The 20,065-nt window shown below is 42.6% G+C and overlaps 1 protein-coding gene across 1 annotated transcript in view; it reads right to left on the bottom strand.

The window, feature by feature from the left end:
• Positions 1-2,598: 2,598 nt before the first annotated feature.
• The window catches only part of HEATR1 (HEAT repeat containing 1), a 411,542-nt gene continuing 394,075 nt past the window's right edge, over positions 2,599-20,065 (bottom strand). Inside the window, exons 39-45 of the mRNA XM_086926859.1 lie at positions 18,452-18,586; positions 18,249-18,353; positions 17,975-18,143; positions 14,091-14,242; positions 8,337-8,495; positions 5,187-5,295; positions 2,599-3,142 (exon numbers count right to left, since the gene is read on the bottom strand). Of these exons, the coding sequence (XP_086782985.1) occupies positions 3,054-3,142; positions 5,187-5,295; positions 8,337-8,495; positions 14,091-14,242; positions 17,975-18,143; positions 18,249-18,353; positions 18,452-18,586 (918 nt within the window). The 3' untranslated portion in view covers positions 2,599-3,053. The remainder of the gene's footprint in view (positions 3,143-5,186; positions 5,296-8,336; positions 8,496-14,090; positions 14,243-17,974; positions 18,144-18,248; positions 18,354-18,451; positions 18,587-20,065) is intronic.

The following is a 20,065-nucleotide window of genomic DNA, read 5'->3' as shown; positions in this document are numbered from 1 at the left end:
GTATGGGACGCCTTGTGAGAGTATGTAATGTTGTGTAGTCAGCGTCGTGTTCAAGAAACCTCTGTGGTGTGGAAAAAACATCAGAACAGGAGTGAATGACCACATCAGAGCAAACCTCCCCACCATCCACCTCTCTTCAGGAGGGAGTCGGTGTTCCCCAATATGAAGTACGGAATAATTTGTGCCGGTGCATAGTGCTGTGCAGTAAGTGTCAAGCTTCAAAAAACCTCTGCTGTGTGTAAACAAAAACAATAACTGCGTCTTCGCAAACTTCCCAACTACCCCTGTCCCCTCCCAACCCTCCCCAAGACCCTTCCCTCCACCCTCAACTTCAGGTATACTTCAGTCGGCAAATAGGTCATCATCATGCGATTTGTTGTTCACCCTGAGTAGTGTCTGTGAATAGGTCCTGGCTTTCAGGCAGCACCTCAGAGTCAGAGCGATCTGCAGATCTTTTGCAGCGATTTTGAGCGGCCGCAGACTGACGCCACCCCTCAAGCCAATCCCACACCTCAGCAGGGGATTCAAAGAACCAAGTCTTGCCTTCCGATTCAATGCGCAGTTTCGCGGGAAACAGCATTGAGTACTTAATGGATTGATCACGGAGCGCCTTTTTCACCTCTAGGAAACTGCGTCGGCGAGCCTGCACTTTCACCGTGAAGTCCGGGAAGATCATGATCTGTGCGTTGACAATTCGCAGTGGTGGCCCCGCCCGCGCTGTCTGGAAGAGGACATCTCGGTTGCGAAAATTAAAAACACGGGCAACGATAGGGCGGGGGGGGGCGCCCTGCTTCGGTCCGCCCCCGGGAGCCCTGTGCGCCCTTTCTATGGAAAAGTAATTGGAGAGTTGTTTTAGTTGAAGATGTTGCAGAACCAGTCTCTCCACAAAGAGGTCAGCAGCCGGCTCTTCAAGACGCTCCGGAACGCCCAGGATGCGGAGGTTGTTGCGTCTAGCGCGCCCTTCATAATCATCAAGGAGCATCTCCATTTGCTGCTGTTGTTTATGGAGTTGAGTCACTTGTCGCTGTAGTGTGGAGGTATCGTCAACCAGCGCAGAAGTTTTGATTTCTATATCTTTCACTTTGGTGTCCATTTTGCGTAGCAGCGTCATAACATCGTCTAGGGTGGGGGCCTCGTCTGTGGAGAAGTCGCCGCTGTCTTAGGAGCAGTATCAGGGGTATTATCTTTGGGTTCCCCTTGTTGAGTTGCCTTTGATTGGAGGGTCGATTCCCCTTACCGGAGGCCATCGCGAAGTAGCTATCGTGCCATAGATCACACGGACGCAGATTGAAGGGGTGCACGATATGGAGGGAGCGCAGCCCGTGGTTGGAATACACTTCTGGAAAGCTAGGAGACTGCAGGGAGCCAAGAAGCGAAAACCAGCGGCAGTCTATGGCAGGAAAAGGGGGAACAGGAGCAACAGTCCCAGTTGTACAGGCACTACTTATCCAAATCGCTGTCCGGTGTGGGGGGAGGGTCTCAGTCCCACTCCTCAGATCAAAGGTGAAGGGGTAGAAGGGCTCCATCAGGCCAACCTCCCTCACGGAACGCCAAGAATCACAGCAGGGGTTGTGGAGTCACGATGCAGGGTGGTGGGGCGGCCCACCGAAGGCACCCCCAAGTCAGGCCAGGGCTCACAGCGGTGCGCAGCCCGCACCTGACCGCATCCTCTGAGCAACAGTACTGATCCAGGGAGGGCCGGTCAGTCAAGAATGGAGTCCCCCCGCACTCCAGTAGTCCCCAAAAGTCAGGGTGGGTATAGGGACCAGTGATTCCACCACACCGGAGAAAGGGCAAGCCCCGCCCACCGCGCTCCAAATCAGGGCCCAAATCGACGTGGTCACTCACCCGGCGCAGCACACATGGGGCTCGAGATCCTCCCCAGTGCCTCAGCTCCACATGCAGGCAGAGGGAGATGGAGAGTCTGGTGGGGCAGCCCGCCCAGCCGCAGAGCAGCGGGGCGGGACCAAGCGTCACCGGAGGCTGTAAGGCGGTCCGGGGACTCGGATGGAGGTAGATGGGGGAGTGAGGGAGGGTCCGTTGTCTGCTACGGCGTTCATCACCCGGGGGGGCCAGAAAGGCGCCGCCGGGCGGGATCGATGGGGAATCGCTACCGCTAGACTCGACCAGGTCGCTCTCCGGAGATAGGGGTCACTGAGCGTCTGGAGAGGTCCCAGTATCCGCTGTGTGGCATCCGGTGTCTGTGGCCGCCATATTGGGTTGAGGAAGAGTCGGACGTCGGGAGCAAACCCCAGTGCGCGGGGAGACTTGGCTGAAAGTACGGACCCAGCAGGGAAGCCCAGACGATCAGCAAGATTGTGGGCCTCGATCTAGGGTGGTATAGAGGCACTAGCTGAGGATCAACAGCAGCAATGCAGCGAGGGCCGAGGAGCCGCCTCAAGACGCGACCATCTCTCTCGGCTGCTGACAACGCCCCCCCCCCCCCCCCCCCTCACCCTTTTTTTAATGTATTTTTTTTTTAAACCAAATTAAGCACTGCCCTCAGGGCTTGAAATGCATAGACAGGACAGGCACCCAAAAAGAGAATATTGCTCACCAGCAAGAACAAACGCAAATAAAAACATTAGAACAATCACATGCCCTGCCGCGGTCAGAATCTCTTTAATTTCGTATTTCTGTTACATTGTCAATTTTAACAGACTGGTATGGTAACTGATGAGACTAACTTCCAGAGGGTTGTAAAAATGGGTGCACTTGGTGCATTCTCATGAGGCAGAATATGGGGCAACACTAATCATTTAGGTCCTTGGCCAAATTAAATATTATGCTAAAGAAAATGGAAACTTTTAGCAGTTAAGTAAAAGTTGATAATCTTGTATGCTGTTTCTAGATGGGACTCTTAGCATTACAAAGGACACAAATGTAGAAAAACCAAGAGAGTATATAAAGTGGATATTTATAAGGCACAGGCTTGTGATACACTTCAAATGCAAGGGTTTCAGAGTTCACTGCCGTGTAATTTAGCAACATGAACAATAGAATACATTAAAAAAATATACAATACAGATTTAAAACACTTTTAAAATCTGCTTTTAGAAATAGCTCTGAAGTGGTTCGCCCAAGATAACTTCCAGCTGCTGAATAGTTTTCTGACATTGATTTTCTACTTCCTCACATTCATCTGAAAAAGACGGTCAAAGGAAGAAAGAAAAATCAGTTAATAAAAGGTCAATCACCCGAAAGCCAAGAAATAATCAAACTGAATCAAGCCGTTTGCCTTTTACGATTTGACCGGTCAGAATGAGCATTCCCTGCTCCTTTGACCATGTTAACTTCTGATAAAAGACATAACCATTCTGAAAACCTTGCAAACACCACCAGCAAACTTAAACATTTGAAATATAGGAAAAGTGCATCAAATTGTTTGTGGACAGAGATGTACATTTTCTTAAATAACGCCAATCAGTGGACTATCAGGCCCTGTATGGGGGGGGCAATGAGTTTGTTTGACACTGGTGTATTGGGGTCTGTCCTACTATGGCTCTGCAAACTTGCCAACTCCACCCTTTCCACACTTTACTCCCAGGGTAGCAAGGGCAAGAAGTAAAAGGCTTTTAAGGGAGGTAAGGTGCGGGGCAAGAGCTCCGAACTCAACAGACACAATAGCCTCCAGCTCAGCAGGATTTTTAGGCACAGGCCAGTGGTCATCTTTTGAATTAAAGGAAAGTGATTGGAAAGTGATTTAATCATGCAGTATCACACCATACTATACAGATCAATTAGGGGAATGGAACACAGCTTTGAAATTCTGTTTGCAATATTGAAGTGCTACACCCCTCAGTACCCACCCACTGTTAATGGATTACACTTGAGTCCCTGACGTCTGATCCTGGGTATGGTGCTGACTGGGCACACGTGCAGTCCTATCAATCACCTCCAAGATGTACATGTGCCTGAAGGTTCAGTTTGCTTTTGACTTCTTGTCTTAACCTTAGTTTGGGCTACAGGCCCCAGACTGCCACGTAGTCTCTCGTTCTCACACGTTCCCAAGCCCTGCAGTCTGGGATTTGCAGTCCAGGAGGTTGTGAGACGGATGTCTGCAACTTTATTAGCTTCTGAGGCGGTGGCTTCAGAGCTGTCAGGGCTCCTTCGGAACTTGAAGACTTCAGGAATTTCTGCATGGTGGGTCCTTGTGGCAGCACTATTATTTTGCAGGTACAGAATACCTGGGTTGCAGTGAGGATGCTAGCACAGCAGTTGAAGCCTCCGTGCCGATCAGGTCCCTCACCTCGGCATTGACAGAGTACTTGGACTCTGGTGGACTCTGGCCGCAGCTTCTCAGTCACAGCAGACTGTCGATCACAGGCAACGTTTAGATTATTGTAAAAGACTGGATCTGGTTTATGACCAAATCCATTTAGGGAGACCAGTAGACACCTTCCAAAAACAGTCCGCTCCTGCCTGTGCTCCATGAGCGTCCCCTTCAGTTACTTCACAGAGAGCACATTGGGCTTTACTTTCTGGGCAATCTCTTTTCCTGCAGGGCCAGGCACACTCCTTCACTCTCCCAAGAGGCAAACTGATGTTTAGACAGGGCCTTAACTACTCCAGCAGGAAGTGCAGACTTCAGGTGATGCCCTCTCACGTCTATGAGACTGGATGTCATGGAGACACAAGCGACAGCTAACAACAGATCTTAAAGTACTCTGTCAAGAACTCCCCCTCTTGGTCATCAAGAACCTATGACTGGAAGATAGTAAGGGGGCTTGGATCCATAACATACTAAATATTTCCTGTAGCCCACTTTTTGATCATAAAGCTGTGGAGAAGGCTCCCCCAGATTTCCACATTCTTTACACCCCGTCCTTCAATTAATTGTGTTAAGGATGCATGTATAACCAATATGCCCTCGCCAAGACTAGACCCACAAAGTTCAAGAATTCCTTTTTTCTCTCACATTTTTTAAAATGAGGGCCAAATAATTAATCTGCCATGCCAATAAATACAAATATTAATAACTTGTCTTTGCTTTAAGTATCAGCACCAAGTAAAAAACCTGTATTAAAAAAACTATCTATTTAAGCAAAAATATACTTTATGAATTGATGCCTGCTTTTGGACTGTGCTTTTTCATACATTTATTTGAACACGTGATTAAATTCGTACATGAAACCGGGATGGGCGACATACTTCTGAGAATACAGAATGCACAAGTGGAACATTACCTTCCATGAGTTCTGCCAGGAACGGGATTGATTCGGGTAACAGAACCACATAATTCTCCCGTAGTTTTTCAACAAGCTCTACCAAAGCAATCAGTGCAGCAAAGCGGACCTATAAAGGAGAAGGTGATATCAGATGAAAGAACAACGCAGCAAATGTTAAAATGTGACAAACTCCGACCTACTATTTTAATCATTAGGTTTGTTCCGCGAGGGGAATGCTGGCAGCAGAACTATACCATCTCATGTGTAATGTTACTTCCTTGTTAATGCCAATCTTCGAATCTCAAATTTTCATTTCACTTATTACTAACTCCACTGTCCCGCATTCTCTTTAGCATCTCTTTTCCATTTACAAGTTACTTTAACTACCGTGAAGGAAGGAAAAACAAGGAAATTACAGCAGCGACTGGGCGTTGGATTGTCAGTTCCTGCAGTAATTCCCAATTTCTCAGAGGGGAAACAAAATCCCATTTGTAACTGTGTTGGAATTAGCCACCTTGAAATGACTGAAGACCGCTGTACACTTAATTTCAGGAGCAAAACACACTGATGAGGTATTACCACAATGGAGGCCATGAATATTTATCTTTACACCATCTTGTCCCTAATTCCTCAAAGTATCTTCTGCCTATACAGTTCACTTCACAAACATTTGTCCTCAGTCTTTTTTTCTGGGTTTCTTTAGTATGGTAATCCAATAATGCTACGCATCCTGCATTTGAATATTTGTACCACCTCGGATACTCAAAACTTGATTCACAAAGTTACGTGTGCTCTTAAACATAAATCGAATTTGGAAAGACAAATCACTTTATCTATATGGCCAAAATTGTAATCCTTATTGTCAAAATCAAAACAGGAATACTTTTATCCTTGTAAATGGAATGCAAAACCACAGATACTCATTCAATGTGGCGGGATTAAGGCAATTTCAAAATCTAGAACAGCAAATCTGTAGACATTTCTCGGAAAAATGCCAACAACAAAAGTCACCACCAGCAAACTCAACATTTTAAATATTCAAATGCTGCCTGCAGGAACTTTGTCCATCATGCTAATGCTTCTAGATGTACTGTCAAAAGCAGTAATAACTGACTTTGTAAAGTGGGCATAAGGAGGTTACAGCACTACATTCAATGGGTGAATAGGGGACCTTTCTCTATAGAACTAAGAAAATTCCTTGTGGAGGAATAAACATAAAAGTTTAACTCGCAAATGCACATTTATATCTAATTTCCACATGTGAAAAACTCCACTTTGGCTCGTATTAGATGCACTGTCCATGTTTGCGCAACAGCGCACCTTTGGAAAAAAGTGTGTGGGGTGCCAACAGGGACAGTGTGCCCTATTACTAGTAATGCTCTGCTCCAGGGCAGCTGCAAACACGTGCTGCTCTGAGGGCAGCACTATAGTGAAAGGCAGACTGGCAGTTTGAAGGAGCTAGTCCGTCTTTCTCTGTAGGCGGGTGCAATGAGTGACTGCACCTACCTGCAGGGGCGTGTCTAGAGGGACTGCGGGCCCCTTTTGCCCCCTTCAGAGGGCTTCCCTCAGAGGGCAGACTGACAGAGTGCCACCTAAGGACAGCGGCGCAACACAAAGTGATGGGGACAAAGGCTCAAGGTCATTCATATCTCACAGATATTCATTGGCCTTGGCTGGGTGGGGCCACTGAAAGTGGTAGCAAAGGCAGAGTGATTCCTTCACTTGAATCCACCCCCATTCAGATGAACAGATGAAACAGATGAAGGAACACCCTCTCAAGATACTGCTGGCCCTACATGTGTGATGGTGCTATCAATATTACAGAAGGTGCTTCACAAGTGTCTGCGACCCCTTCTGCAATACTGTAGTGCCCTGAGGGTGAACTAGCCCATTACACCCCCATGGCACTATGCAAATAAGGCTTCTGGCGGCTAAGCTGCAAGGGTAAATATTAATAATGTGAGCTGCACAGATAATGTACGGTTGGCAAATATTTCTGACTCCATCTCCACCTACATTACTCCAGTATCTGGATTAATTGGTCTATACAGCTTGTCAAGACCTCATCAATCAGACATCTCCCAGCTGCTACCAGTATAAGTTATCCTGTGAGTTCTAATAGGGCAATTAAAACTCCACCTACTCACTTAGGCAGCATTTATGCTTTTTCCTAGATGGTTCACACAATACACATCTTTCTCTGTGGTAGCTCATAGGTGAGACTAGTGTGGCGCGAACACTTGTTGTATTCCATCGTTTTTTTGCTAGGAGACGCTCTATACCCAGAACCGCATTTCACTTCAACTACTCATGTCTGTTCCTAACAGAAAACTGCCTGATTTTTAGCACATTAAACTTTACAGCCAGCAGATTCGCCCCCCCCCCCTTTCACAATTTGAATTCTGAACTGTGCTCAGGCATTTTGCCCACTGACTTTGCCAGATTATTTTTTCAGGTTTGTCAACAATGCACTATGTAAATATCTACATGACTCCCTTCTCTTTGGAGATGTATTCAAATTGTGTAGTTTTGTGGCCTCATTCATATAGCTTTCACACTAAAATTGTCCTATTCTACTGCACTCCGTTTCGTGTAGAACTTTGCCGTAACTGTTGTTTACATTCATAAAGCCATTTCCAATCCTCCGACTGCCCCTCCATGATTCACCCTTAAAGAACCACATCTCTTTCTCTCTTTGTATGTGGCTTCATTGGCATATATAATTGCTTCCTTACATAACAATGAAAGCACTCACAGTTAGGTCTCCTGTAAGATGAATAATTCCAACCGCTGGGCTTTCACCATCACCAATATTGGGATCTTTTGGTCATAACATCAAAGGAACAGAGATGGGGTCTAGTGGCTCTCTGTCTAACTATGCTATTAACAGATGTTCACTTTTAGAGAGACCACTTCATCTTCATTTGCCTCATCCTGCTTACATGACGAAATTGGAATTGTAAAAACCAAGCGAAATATCAGCATTAAGCCGTATGGAGAAACTGCCCGTTTACATTTTTCACAGACTTCCAAAGAAAGGTTCATCCTATAAGACCTGGATTGAATTCGTGGTCATTGGTTGGGTGCTGTATTTAAGGTTCCTAGTCAACAACAACCTAAAACACTAATAGTAACATTAGAAATAGTAAGGATAAAGTGGTTTCCAACCTTAGGTGAGCTGTGTCTCATCTTTAGTAGTATTTGGTAATTAAGTGGCTTCCAGAGAGAGTCATCTGCCATGGCAACAGAGAATTGAGCAATACATGGAACCAGATGCTTTGCCACTCTATCCTGGAACTTCTCTTCTCCTCCTAACTGGTTTTCCAGCTGTAAAATTAAAAGTTCATGGCATTAAATCATGTGCAACTGTATAACAATGCTACCCAACATCAATAATTTTAACATTAGAAAGTGAATACTGTTACTCATTAAACAGTCAAATGACGAAGGAATACACAACAGGACTCAACTGGCTGCTTTGAGGAATGTATTTTATATTCTTGGTACATACATCTAAGGCCTAAGAATCTGAAGTAGAGTTAAGTTACGTGTACAGTGCCTCATGATTATTTAACAGTCACAGCACTGGTTCCAGCTAATACATTTTTTTAAACCAAGACATTCCCCAAGGCAGACCAAACAGAGTGGTGAAGCTCATATATTTTTATATAATTATATAGTGTTATAAAACATGAATGTTGTTGTGGATACATTTGATCTCTCTCTACATTACTCTCACTCTCCCACTCGTTTCTTCCTGTCACTTTCCCATACTTACCTACTCTACCTCCTTAAACTTAGTCAAGTGTCGGCAGGTTAAGGCCACGGTGGCTTCCCAAAGCTTAAAGGGCAATAGGCAAGAAGCCATTTTGCATTTCCTAACGGTGCAAATCGCTATTTCAGGTCATTTGGAAATGCAAAATTGTGTTTTCTTAAGTACAAAAGGCATTTTAGATGGTGTAGACATCTTATTTTTTGCACTTCGAATTTGGAGATCCCAAATTGGTACTACCAAATAGAGATTCACTAACACTATATAGAAGGATTTACTAATTGCAATTAGTTGCAAAATGGCCATTGAGCAAATGCAAATACCATCCATGTGTTTTAGGTGGTAATTAGGAGCAAACTACAAAAAGTCACCTCAAATGCATCTGGCTCTTTCAAAATGGCGACTCTATATGTCTTGGCGAGGAGGATTAGGATTTTGGGTGGTAGGAGGAGGAGAAAGGAGAGGATATTTAGGGTGAAGGTCACTCTGATCAGACTGAGGAGGAGTTTTATGAGAAGTATAGACCGAGTAGTGAGGTAATTTGGGAATAAATAGCCGAGTTACAGCCTCAGCTACAAAGCCCAACCATCAGACGCAAAGCAATTCCAACACGTGCTGGTATTGAGCTGACTAAACCTTTTAGCTCCTGCCAGTTACCAGGTAGTCAATATCAGTGGCAGGAGGAGTGTCACAAAGTGCTTTTTCTAGGTTAAAAAAGGTTTTTTTGGGAGGGGGAGGATGTTATGTTTGGCAAATTGAACCAAATTCTTTTTACCCAAACACTCCCCAAGATATACAACACACAAAACTGTTTTATCGGGTTGCCCAGTTTCCAAATGTTATTAGTTATGTTGATGGTACACATATTACCACATGTCCCCCCTCTGCAAGTGAATTCATTTTCTTAATAGCAATTTCCTATTTGGAAATCGCATCAGTGTGAATTTCGAAAGGAAAATGTCCTAATTGCGATTGCAAATTTGATGGAATCGCTAATAGTGGAATGCTTACCTTCGTACATATCATTATGCGACTTCCAAATAATGATATCCATTAAAATGCTTTTTGGAAATCGGAAACAAACTTTTCAGACATATGGCCCCAAGTGCTGACTGTAAAAAGAACCTTATAATGGAGGTGTGCGGGCCTCAGTGCACACAACGGAGAGGATGTTCCTCCTAAACTCAGGCTGCACCGACAGACTGATGTGACCCTCTAGAGAGGGACTCAGACCTACAGTGGGCTTGTATTTGCCCAATTAACTCACTAAGGTAGGATGAAACGAACCAGAGATCCAAGGGAAAGACCTAATTCTACTCCTAGGGTCAATTAATACAAAACAGGGTTCTTCTCAGCTGCTGCTGTAACCTAAGATGAGCCATTGCTCCATTATCTGCAAGGTGCACAGGTACTGACTTGAACCTCGCACAGAAAGGGCACTATTACCTGAGAGGAGCAATGATCAGAAATTCTGTAAGGCAGGAAAGAATGACACCATACAAGTATAAAACAAATACCCGGTAGAAAGAGAAAGATTACTTTTTTAAAAAATGCCTTTACTTGAGGGGTTAAGAATGTTAAGACTGCAATCTGCATCTGCTGACATTGCACCTATGACACCCGGTAAACAAAACGGTAAAGCCAATATTTTATATCAGCCTAAAACAGGAATTTGATGAAAGACTAAATGGTCCTTACTGGAGCACTTTGGGTGATGAAGCGGATGAGTGGCATTTTAAACTGAAGTATTATGTAAATGGTTCATTTAAATTCACAGGCTGGTGAAGTGAAGAAAACCGGAGCACAAGGTCGGATGTGAGAACATAAGGAATAAGAAAGAATGGGTGTCAAGATGCTTATGTATGAAGGATCACCATTTTCATTTGCGCTCCGGTACAAAGGACTGGTTAGCCAGCATGTGTTATTGTCTAAGCATATTCAAGAAAAAAAAGAAGTCTCATAGCAGATATGTTGTGCTAATTAGTTTCTGCTGGCATTTTATAGATGGAAAATGCAGTAGCTGCTCAGGTAGCAGGCTTGGATGGTCAATACCTGGCTTCTCCAATGGGTAGCTCGTGAGCTACTTAGCTCTCCATTTACCTGAAAATAGCTCTTCTGTGTGCAGTCCAGCCTACTAAATTACAAGTTTATGCTTGGGCTGAATTAGTATATGCAGACCAAAATTGAAAAGTGTGTACTCAAGTTGAAAATGTGTATATTTTTAGAACTTATATGCTAATGTTTGGAGGAAAAAAGTTGAATTATATATTTAAACCAGATATTTGAGTGATAAATCATTTGGCGTAGGGGAGGGTGATCACTAAAACCTCTGTGCCAGAGCATTTAAGCTATGGCTGTTATACATTTCCATGTAGAGGCTCCAACACTGAAATAGCCTTTTTACAATACTGTTGACAACCCTGCCTGATGAACTGAGCTGAGGTGGTAATCCTGGATTGGGTGTCCACTACTGTAGTCTTGTTTGATGTGGCCACTATGACACCACTAATATCATTAGATTGGGATGATTTTCAGTGAACATAGGTAGCTCTTATTAAAGATAAGGGTGGTGACCCCTGGCCAAGGCACTTTGCATAGATATCAATGGCCCAACTGAGGCTGTTTAGTAACCCTACAACAACCTTTGACGTTATGTTTCTGGCAGAAGGTGCACGTTCTCCTATAACTGGGCTTCTCTTGATGCAGTGAAGTCTGCCGCAATGTCTGGAACTAGCAATTGTTCCACTGTGTCTGGATTCTTTCCTATAAAGTGCCTAAAAACAGGCCAGCACATTTGCAAAGATATAAATAAATACTTCATACAAATGAAAGGGAGGAAGATGCACAAGATGTTTAATTCCAATTACATGGGTTATGAAAGAAGAATTTCCTCAGCTCAAGCTTCACTTTTATAAACCCAATGCGTAATCCCACTTGGCAAACCTAAAGATGTTTTGTGTATCCACAACTTGGATAGAGCTACGACCAAGAGGCTCGTCTAAAGCAGCCTTTCACAAGTTATAATCATAAAGTCAGTAAACTCTTCTGTTTCCTAAAGTAACTTCTAACAGCAGCTCAGACTACTCAAGCTCCTGCACACCTGTGGTGACTAGACACTTCCTGCTATGCTGTAGCCAGAAACAATGTAGCCCCTTAAACATATGGTATCTTCTAATGACTTAAACCGCACTTCTCCTCAAGAGCATGTAGGAAATCAGAAACTGCAGATGAACCAGTTGAAATATAGACTACAAATAATTGTTAAGACATAGAAACGTTTTTATGACTAAGTGCAGCTGCAAAACCACCTATTAAACTGCATTAAAACATGCTCTTGAACATAAAACTTGACACCTGCTCGTCCATGACTTGGCGACAATAGCCACCCTTACACATTGAAAGGGTATCTTATTCTGTGGAGAAGTTTGTACACCAACTCGTTACATTGGTAGCCTTGACTTGGGCCTTGAGAGATGGAAGCAACAAGACTGCTGCACTCAAGGAGGATTGTAAAAGGCACTTGTAACACATATCTGTTACCCAACAGGACTCAGTAAGGCTAGTTGGAGTAGTCCGTCCTCTGTCTTCATTAGATTTTCTCACCCTCAAAAGCCATTCCACTTCAGAGGGTTTCATTGCAAACAGTGGAAGCACCAACCTCTATGATATCCTTTACTCTAAGTCTGCAACCTCTCCTTGTTTTCTATCTGATAGAACATAGAGAACAATAAAAGGCCCAGAAATTGTCAAACTATCGGCCTGATTTAGATATCGGCAGACAGAATATATGTCCCAGTTTTGATGGAGTAACCGGTCCGCCTATATCGAAATCAGATCCATTGTCTTTAAAACACCAAACGATAGGCACGGCGGAACTCTGCATCAGATAAACATAGCAGTAGTGGATGGAGAAGAGTATCTAAAACATTACATAAGGTTGGTCGAAAAGTTAGCATGACAGTAACTTAACAATATAAACACAGCTGTTCAGCTGGAAGTAATGAGCATGGCTTGGCAAAACTGTGAGCTCTGCCTGTTATGCATTTTTAGCCTTTCTTGTGTTTAGACTACAGCTTGCTAATATTCAAGATCACCAGATGTTCTTCCTAAATGTTACTAATCGTAACAATAATAATAATTCTTGGTTCTCCTATAAAGACAATTCTGAAAACAAGGGAAAAACATTCCAGATTGGTGCATGCTAGGATTACAATTGTGCAAGGATCAACTTAAATGATCTTGTTTTATTTTTTAAACTACTTGGCCTCCAGAGGCTTACAACAACTTCAGCACCTCCCACCTTAAGGGTGTACCAATCAATATGTTGCAGCACAAGTTTGGGATTTTACACTCTAAGGATTCATATGTTTGTGCTATTACCCACAACAGATGGATAGTGCCTCAATCTCACTGCCTGGACTATCACTATCCAGTCTTCAATATTTGCACTCTTCCAATGACTACTTCATCCAAATAAATAATTATAGCAATTCTTATTCTGCCTTCCAATTTATGGTGGGAGTGCCCAACTCATACACTGTATTGCAGCTCTGTTTCACAAACTATTTTGCACCCGTTTTCTAAACATGTTCTTGGGAGATAAAGGCTATCTTAATGTAATTGCACCTACCCTCCCATCAGGTTTATAAGAACTTTAGCAACCTAATGTGCTTTGAAGTACAATATTTTATCATTCAGGCTAGACCAGAATATTCAGTGTGTGATAAGTAACTGTTGAAGACAGATATACCCAAGTCGCATTGTATTCTGTGAAGCATGATCGCACCAAAGCAAGGATCGCCTGAGCTACATAATTCTATGATCATAGGGTTTAGAAACCAGCAGGATACTCTTAAGATGGGGAATTGGCAACAATTAAGAATTAAAAAAATGTTTTGTAACATTTTGGCAAATTCTTTCAATAGTAATGGCGATTGTAGTTTAGGTAGAACCAAGAGCCCTATTAAAGATAAGGCATTAAAATAACAATCCAACTTGTATCACAGTTCATGCATTGGCAAGCGAACATGCCTATTTAGGTTCAATACAGTAAACATGGCAATGCTGTTGGAGCTCACACCACCCTGTTCAAACAAGCTAGCACATGAGCAAACAAATTGAATGCAACTGCAGTAGAAATATTTTAGTACCTGATCCACTAGAGGCATCATTAAGGCTTCTGCTCTCTCCTTGCTCACAAAACGCTGTGTGTCGTAGAGGAAAATCTTGTGTAAGCAGTCAATTATGACCTCTAGCAGCAAACAACTCTTCTCGCTGTTCTTAAAACCAAAGAAATCTTCATCTGGGTGTGTTTTGCAAAAGAGGCAAATAAAGACAAAAGCAGAATTAGTGCAAATTCAACCTTCTACACCCCTTTAATAACAAGTAAACATATACGGTGTGCTAAACAACGACAAATGTATTTAGTTATTCCTTTTGTTACTGAAAATCCAGAGAATGCACCTAAATACCTCACTCCATTTTATTTGCATGTTGAGGGAACAGGGAATTGATTTAAAAGGTAGTGTCTGTGAAAAAATAGTTACTAAAAGGAAAGGGGCAGGATCTGGATGAGATGGAGCAGCCACAATTTAACAACGCACCAGTCACCAGTGCTTAAAAAGAACCTGTGGTTGAAAGTTTAGGTGCAACAACAATACTAAGTATTGATTCATGGAAATACTCGATTCTAACTGTAAACTGAAATAGAGTTCATCTTTAAAGCATCTTATTTTGCCCGATAAGCTTTTTCATCCGTCTTCTGGGTTCCTATACTTGCATGGATACATGAAAATGTGTAAAACGATTTGCTGCGTTGGTTCTTTTCCTTTCGCTGCTAAACCAGAGTTAGGCGATGGGTGAGCCACACAGAGGTTTAGGTTTTGCATCTCTCTACTATAGTTGTAAAAAATTTTTTTTAAGTTGTGGGGATTTTGGCCGGTCAAAATGATGCTTTGTACAGGAGACATGTGTTAATTAGGAGCATAGTTTCCTGTCCACTCACATTAGCATAAAATAGTTCCAAACTAGAATTGTTTAGGAGGAATACTGATGATCTAGACACCAACAATTATCAACAGTACATGCATATTTCTAGTTTGTCAATCCCAATATTTTCTCGCGCATGCACTTCCCTAGGAAGTTAGCCTGTAGTCCAAAATACCCCACTTTGCCTTATAATACACCTTAAATATATTAAAAAGAACAAGGACAAAGTATTATATTTTAGATCATTTCATAATTAAATACTTCATATTTGAACTTTTATTTTCAATACTTATACACTTGGTTAGTCACACAAATAACTGCTGAATACCATTCCTCTGGGAGTTTGTTTTTGTTCATCTGTAACTTTTACCTGCCACGGAGGACTAACCTGTTATTTCAATAGATGTTTAACGGGTCACAAACTTGACTACTACGTTAACTTGGGTAGCACGTCATGATGGCCTAGTTCTTGCTTTTTTCATGCTCTTCCAGAGATATTAATTAATAGCTCATCTGTTTCAGCTCAGTAAATTATGACCCGTGTTCCAATTTCAATGCCGATCGTTTTAAAGGCTTCTGTACATGCTGCTCTTTCTTTTGACCTCACCTGATCTGAAGCTGGATTTGGGTGTTATCTGTGTAAAACTGAAACTGAGGTTGTGAAGATCCTGCAGGAAAAAGATGGATTAATTACCACTCAACAGCGAAGGTGGCACTGAGGATCCCTGCAGAACTCTACAAGAAAGCCATGGTGTAGGCACTACCCAAACAAGGAGAGCAGCAAGTCGGAGATGAAATCTAGGAGCAAAGTCACTTGTGTTTAATTAAGTTTATCTCCACTATGAAAGTCTCCGAATATTCCCCTGATCAGGGTAATTTCAATTCTTAATGGAATAAACGATTATTCTTGGCTTACTACAGTTGTCTCTATAAAAGAATGCCATTTCAGGATTTTTCCAAGCATATTCTACTGTACGGTCTTTTGAGGCAGTTTGCGTTAGATGCTAATATTTTCTGTTTGTGTTTCTTCCTTGCACTGTTACCTGGTCTAGTTCTCTCTTTGGTTGTGATCCACAAGGATGGTTACAGGGGTTATGTACTCATACGCTGGTCAAGCAAGGATAGTCTAGCTTGCACTTCCTTAGTAAGGAAATATCCCCTTTCGTCTCAATCTGCCAGGTGCATTTGTCACAGGTTCAACAACTTGAGAGAGAGGGAAGAGACAAGACACTCTCCTTCCCCCAGGTTAGTGTATGTCAAACAACAAAAGAGTGTCATAAGAGGAAAGGATATTAAGCACAGTACTAGAGAGAAGACGAAATCAGCCTATTAGTTCGCATTGGAGGTCATTTTAGGGATTTCTTTTTGAAGCCCTCACTCACCACCCTGGGTGGTGACATGCTTCGTCATCGGGCCCACCAGGAGAAGCCGAATGTCTCCCTGGTGTGCTACAACACCAGATTACTGTGGAGCGGGTTTTCTTGTGAGAAGAAAAAAACCTGATGATGAAGCATGTCACCACCCAGGGTGGTGAGTGAGGGCTTCAAAAAGAAATCCCTAAAATGACGTCCAATGCGAACTAATAGGCTGATTTCGTCTTCTCTCTAGTACTGTGCTTAATAACCTTTCCTCTTATGACACTCTTTTGTTGTTTGACATGCATTTGTCACAGGGACACCTGAAATGAAAGTCCAATCTTTCCAGAGTCCTCAAATGAAATCCCATGGATTCATCTACTATCGCCAACAGAATCAACAAGACACACTATCCTTCGATCAGAATCCTCTGTTCATGTTCCCTATCAAATTGTATTTATCACTGCATGATGGCTAGACTATATTACTGAGGTTTCCGAAACATTTACTTCAGTAATTCAGGGATTCTTTTATTTTTTGAGTTTTCTGGTGCCCGATTTGAAGTTTATTTGCTCAGGTCTACCTTACTGTTGACCTCTTGTATTTTTTGTTTTCTCCTTGATCCAAACTTTAGTTTTTTCATGGCAGTTCTTGGCGTCTTTGCTCATAGAGGAGATCTCGTCCTGAAAAGTGATAATGCATAACCTATCATAGGCTAGAAGGGATGCAAAATCTTCACCCCTCCAACCTGTATGTCAGAGCAGATGGAGACTGGTGAAGACGTTAAAAGGTGCTTGGGGTGTGTGGCCTTAACCAACCACTACTGATTACTCTTCTATGAGATTATAGTGTGGCTGCTCCTGGAGCTCAGTACGGACCAGTTGCTGGCTACTCCTTAACCAGTAAGTCTTTTTACAGGGTGTCTCACTTAGTCAATGCAGTCCCTCACGCCAATGCTGCAACCCAGCACTTTAGCGCCGGATTCAGGAGTTGAATCCCCCTTGTTTGCACCAGGGCCAATTCTGTCCCAGTCAGTGTCATCTGGGAAGTTGGGAAATTCCAGCTATTGGTGGTTCGATGGCAGATATCATAATACACTAGGGAAGATATCTTGTTGCCGAAGTGTTATCAATTCTTAACGTTTTTGTAACCTGGCAGATTTTTTTTCCTGATCCTCTAGAGTGATGATGTTACTGGTGGCATGAGCACAGTCACTCTGTTTGATGAACCAATACATCTGGTGGTATTCTTGGTATTGGCACAGAGTGATGGAGACTACTGTGCTTTTTGTCTTTTTAAACAAGTGTGGTAGCACAACCTTTAACGATTTAGACTCCTGTCATTACCTTAAGTGTCCCAAAACTCTTTCCAAAAGTGGTGAATATTCTACCAATAAACCAAACTGGACAAATACTGTAAAGTTTGCTTCCATGTTTGTTTATCCAAATGCATGCTTTATCTCCTCAGAAGTCTTTGCTCACTCATTTCACGAAGAGCTAATTGTGAACAACCAGCCAGATGAAAAGTCAATGAGACATCTTCACTCAATACCAGCAAGATTATGTAAAATGGTATGAGGAATTTCATGTAAAATACTCGAGTATGAATGCAGGTAAACAAAAATCCATCAGATGAAGTAAACAATAGCAAAAAGAGAATGCAATCTGCAGATAGCAAGTTTTGAAACATACCAGTCTTTATTAGGTTGAGCTCATTCAAAAGGCTAGCGAAAGGCTTCACTAAGTGACCAGCAAATAGAGTAAACAGCCCCTTTAACTTGTCAGCCAGGCAATCAGTTAGACGGTAAAACGTCAACTGGCGATCTTTTGCTGCATCCTCCGTTTTGGACCAGTCAAATAACTAAAAGGAGTAAAACAAAAATGTATGATTTTCTCTATAAGAACTTGCACTTATTAATGATATACTTCTCCTCCACCTCATTTTAGGAAGGAGCAATACACTTACCTTGAAGAAAAGAGGCCGGAAGGTTGCTTCAGAGAGTTTCATGACCATAATGATTAAACAGTTAATTACATGGTCTTCTATCTGGCCAACCTGCTGCAGATCCGCCTGCAACAAACAGAGGTTTTCATTTGGAGGTTGACACATTAATTATCATAATGAGTAGTTTGTTGCTAGAATTGGGTAAATTAATACCTGTAACCTACCTCTGAATGCTCCGCCCTGAAGTCCAGGGCTTTTAGGAAGAAGGTGGTGAGCTCAGACTGTTGCGAGACAAGCTGCTGCTTCTCCATGATAGCAATATGATCCTTCAGAATTTCCATCAAGGGCGCCAGGCTGCTCTGAAAGGACAAGAAAGTAAAGATTGTGTAAGAAATTACATGGCAACAACAGGTTAACATAAGAGGCTTTACCAGCAGGCAAATTGGAAGCCAACCTGTAGTCTTTCTGGACTATTAAAAAACACAGTCATCAGCAAGATGTCAACATTGATTCTCCAAATAGAAATTGTGCTAAAAAACATTACTTGCATACAATATTAACATTTTGGTTTTATATAGCATTTTTTAACTCACTTGTGCTATTTCAAAGCAAGTGAGTAACAGGTTTTAAGATTACATTAATGAATTGTGCTCAATTTATCTACCCGACAAGGTTGGAAGTCTGATTCGCCCTTGCCAGGATTGAAATGTGTGTCCTTGGCTCAGAGCAATCCTTCTATTGACAAGATTTATTTAGAAGACAATAGAAACAACTTTCCTTTTGGTTTCAAATGTCCTTACAAGATTCAGTAGCTAAAATGGCAGGAGAGGAATGCCTCTATGAAGATCCACCGCATTTACTTCCCCAAACTAATGAAGTAACGTTATACTCCATCTAGTATCCACTGATCTGATGCTAAGACCTATGCAAGGTGCGTAGCTACCAAGTCTGAGCTGCACAAATGACAGTGTGAAGATTGTTCAATGACTGACAACAGGGACTAAGCAGAAACCGCTGTGCAACTGGTAGGCTGCATTCTGAACAAGGGTGCTAAAGTAATAAGGAAACTTTCTCCCAACAAGCGAGTTGAGTGTTCAACATGAGTGCTTGTTTTTTTTTTTTTACCTGTGAGACGATTTACTGACCTGGCCTGATGCTGCCGAGTATACAAGAAGAAGATGGGTGAGTGCGCAGGAGAACCCAATCATCAGTCCTAAGTGTGGATGCTCCCGCCAGCAGTGGTATGGGAGCCAAGAGATGGGACAAGTCACTTGCTTCAATCATGAAATGGAGAGAGTGCATGACACTGGGAGAGCAAAGGTCTGCCTTACCTATGGCCCAAGAAGGGCTGCTTGACATCATTGTGCCAGCCAGCTGAATGCTATTTTTTGAGCTATGCCTAAAAATAAGAAGTGAGCCTCATTGAAAATAAAATAAGAGCTTTGCAGGGACCGTACCGGACATCTTGGTAGAGGATGTTTTCCAATGTAGGCAAACATTTGCAATAGTGGTGCTGGTACTAAGGTTGTTTTTTATATATTTAAAACAAATGTGGTGTAATACCAGGGGGTTTGAAGAGCTGCACAATGTATAAGAGGCCCATTACTTTGCTGCTTAAGTGCCTGGTACTGTTGGTGTGTAAATCTCTGTTTTGTAATATCAAGTTTGCGGCATGATGGCAATTCCATCTCAAGTGAAAGTCGCTTTGGTGAGGTAACCCTAGGTGAACTGTAGAATGTCTCTCAAAGAAAAGAAGCCTTGAATTGCAGAAATACCTGAATCTTTCATTGTCAGAGACCTGCAGTGGAGGCCTAGGTTTCATCAGGCTGCTGGTTTCT

The sequence above is a fragment of the Lissotriton vulgaris genome, chromosome 6, assembly GCF_964263255.1.
Source record: "Lissotriton vulgaris chromosome 6, aLisVul1.2, whole genome shotgun sequence".
Lineage (NCBI taxonomy): Eukaryota > Metazoa > Chordata > Amphibia > Caudata > Salamandridae > Lissotriton > Lissotriton vulgaris.
The sequence above is the reverse complement of the archived record's forward strand: the minus strand, read 5'-3'. Positions and strand labels throughout refer to the sequence as shown.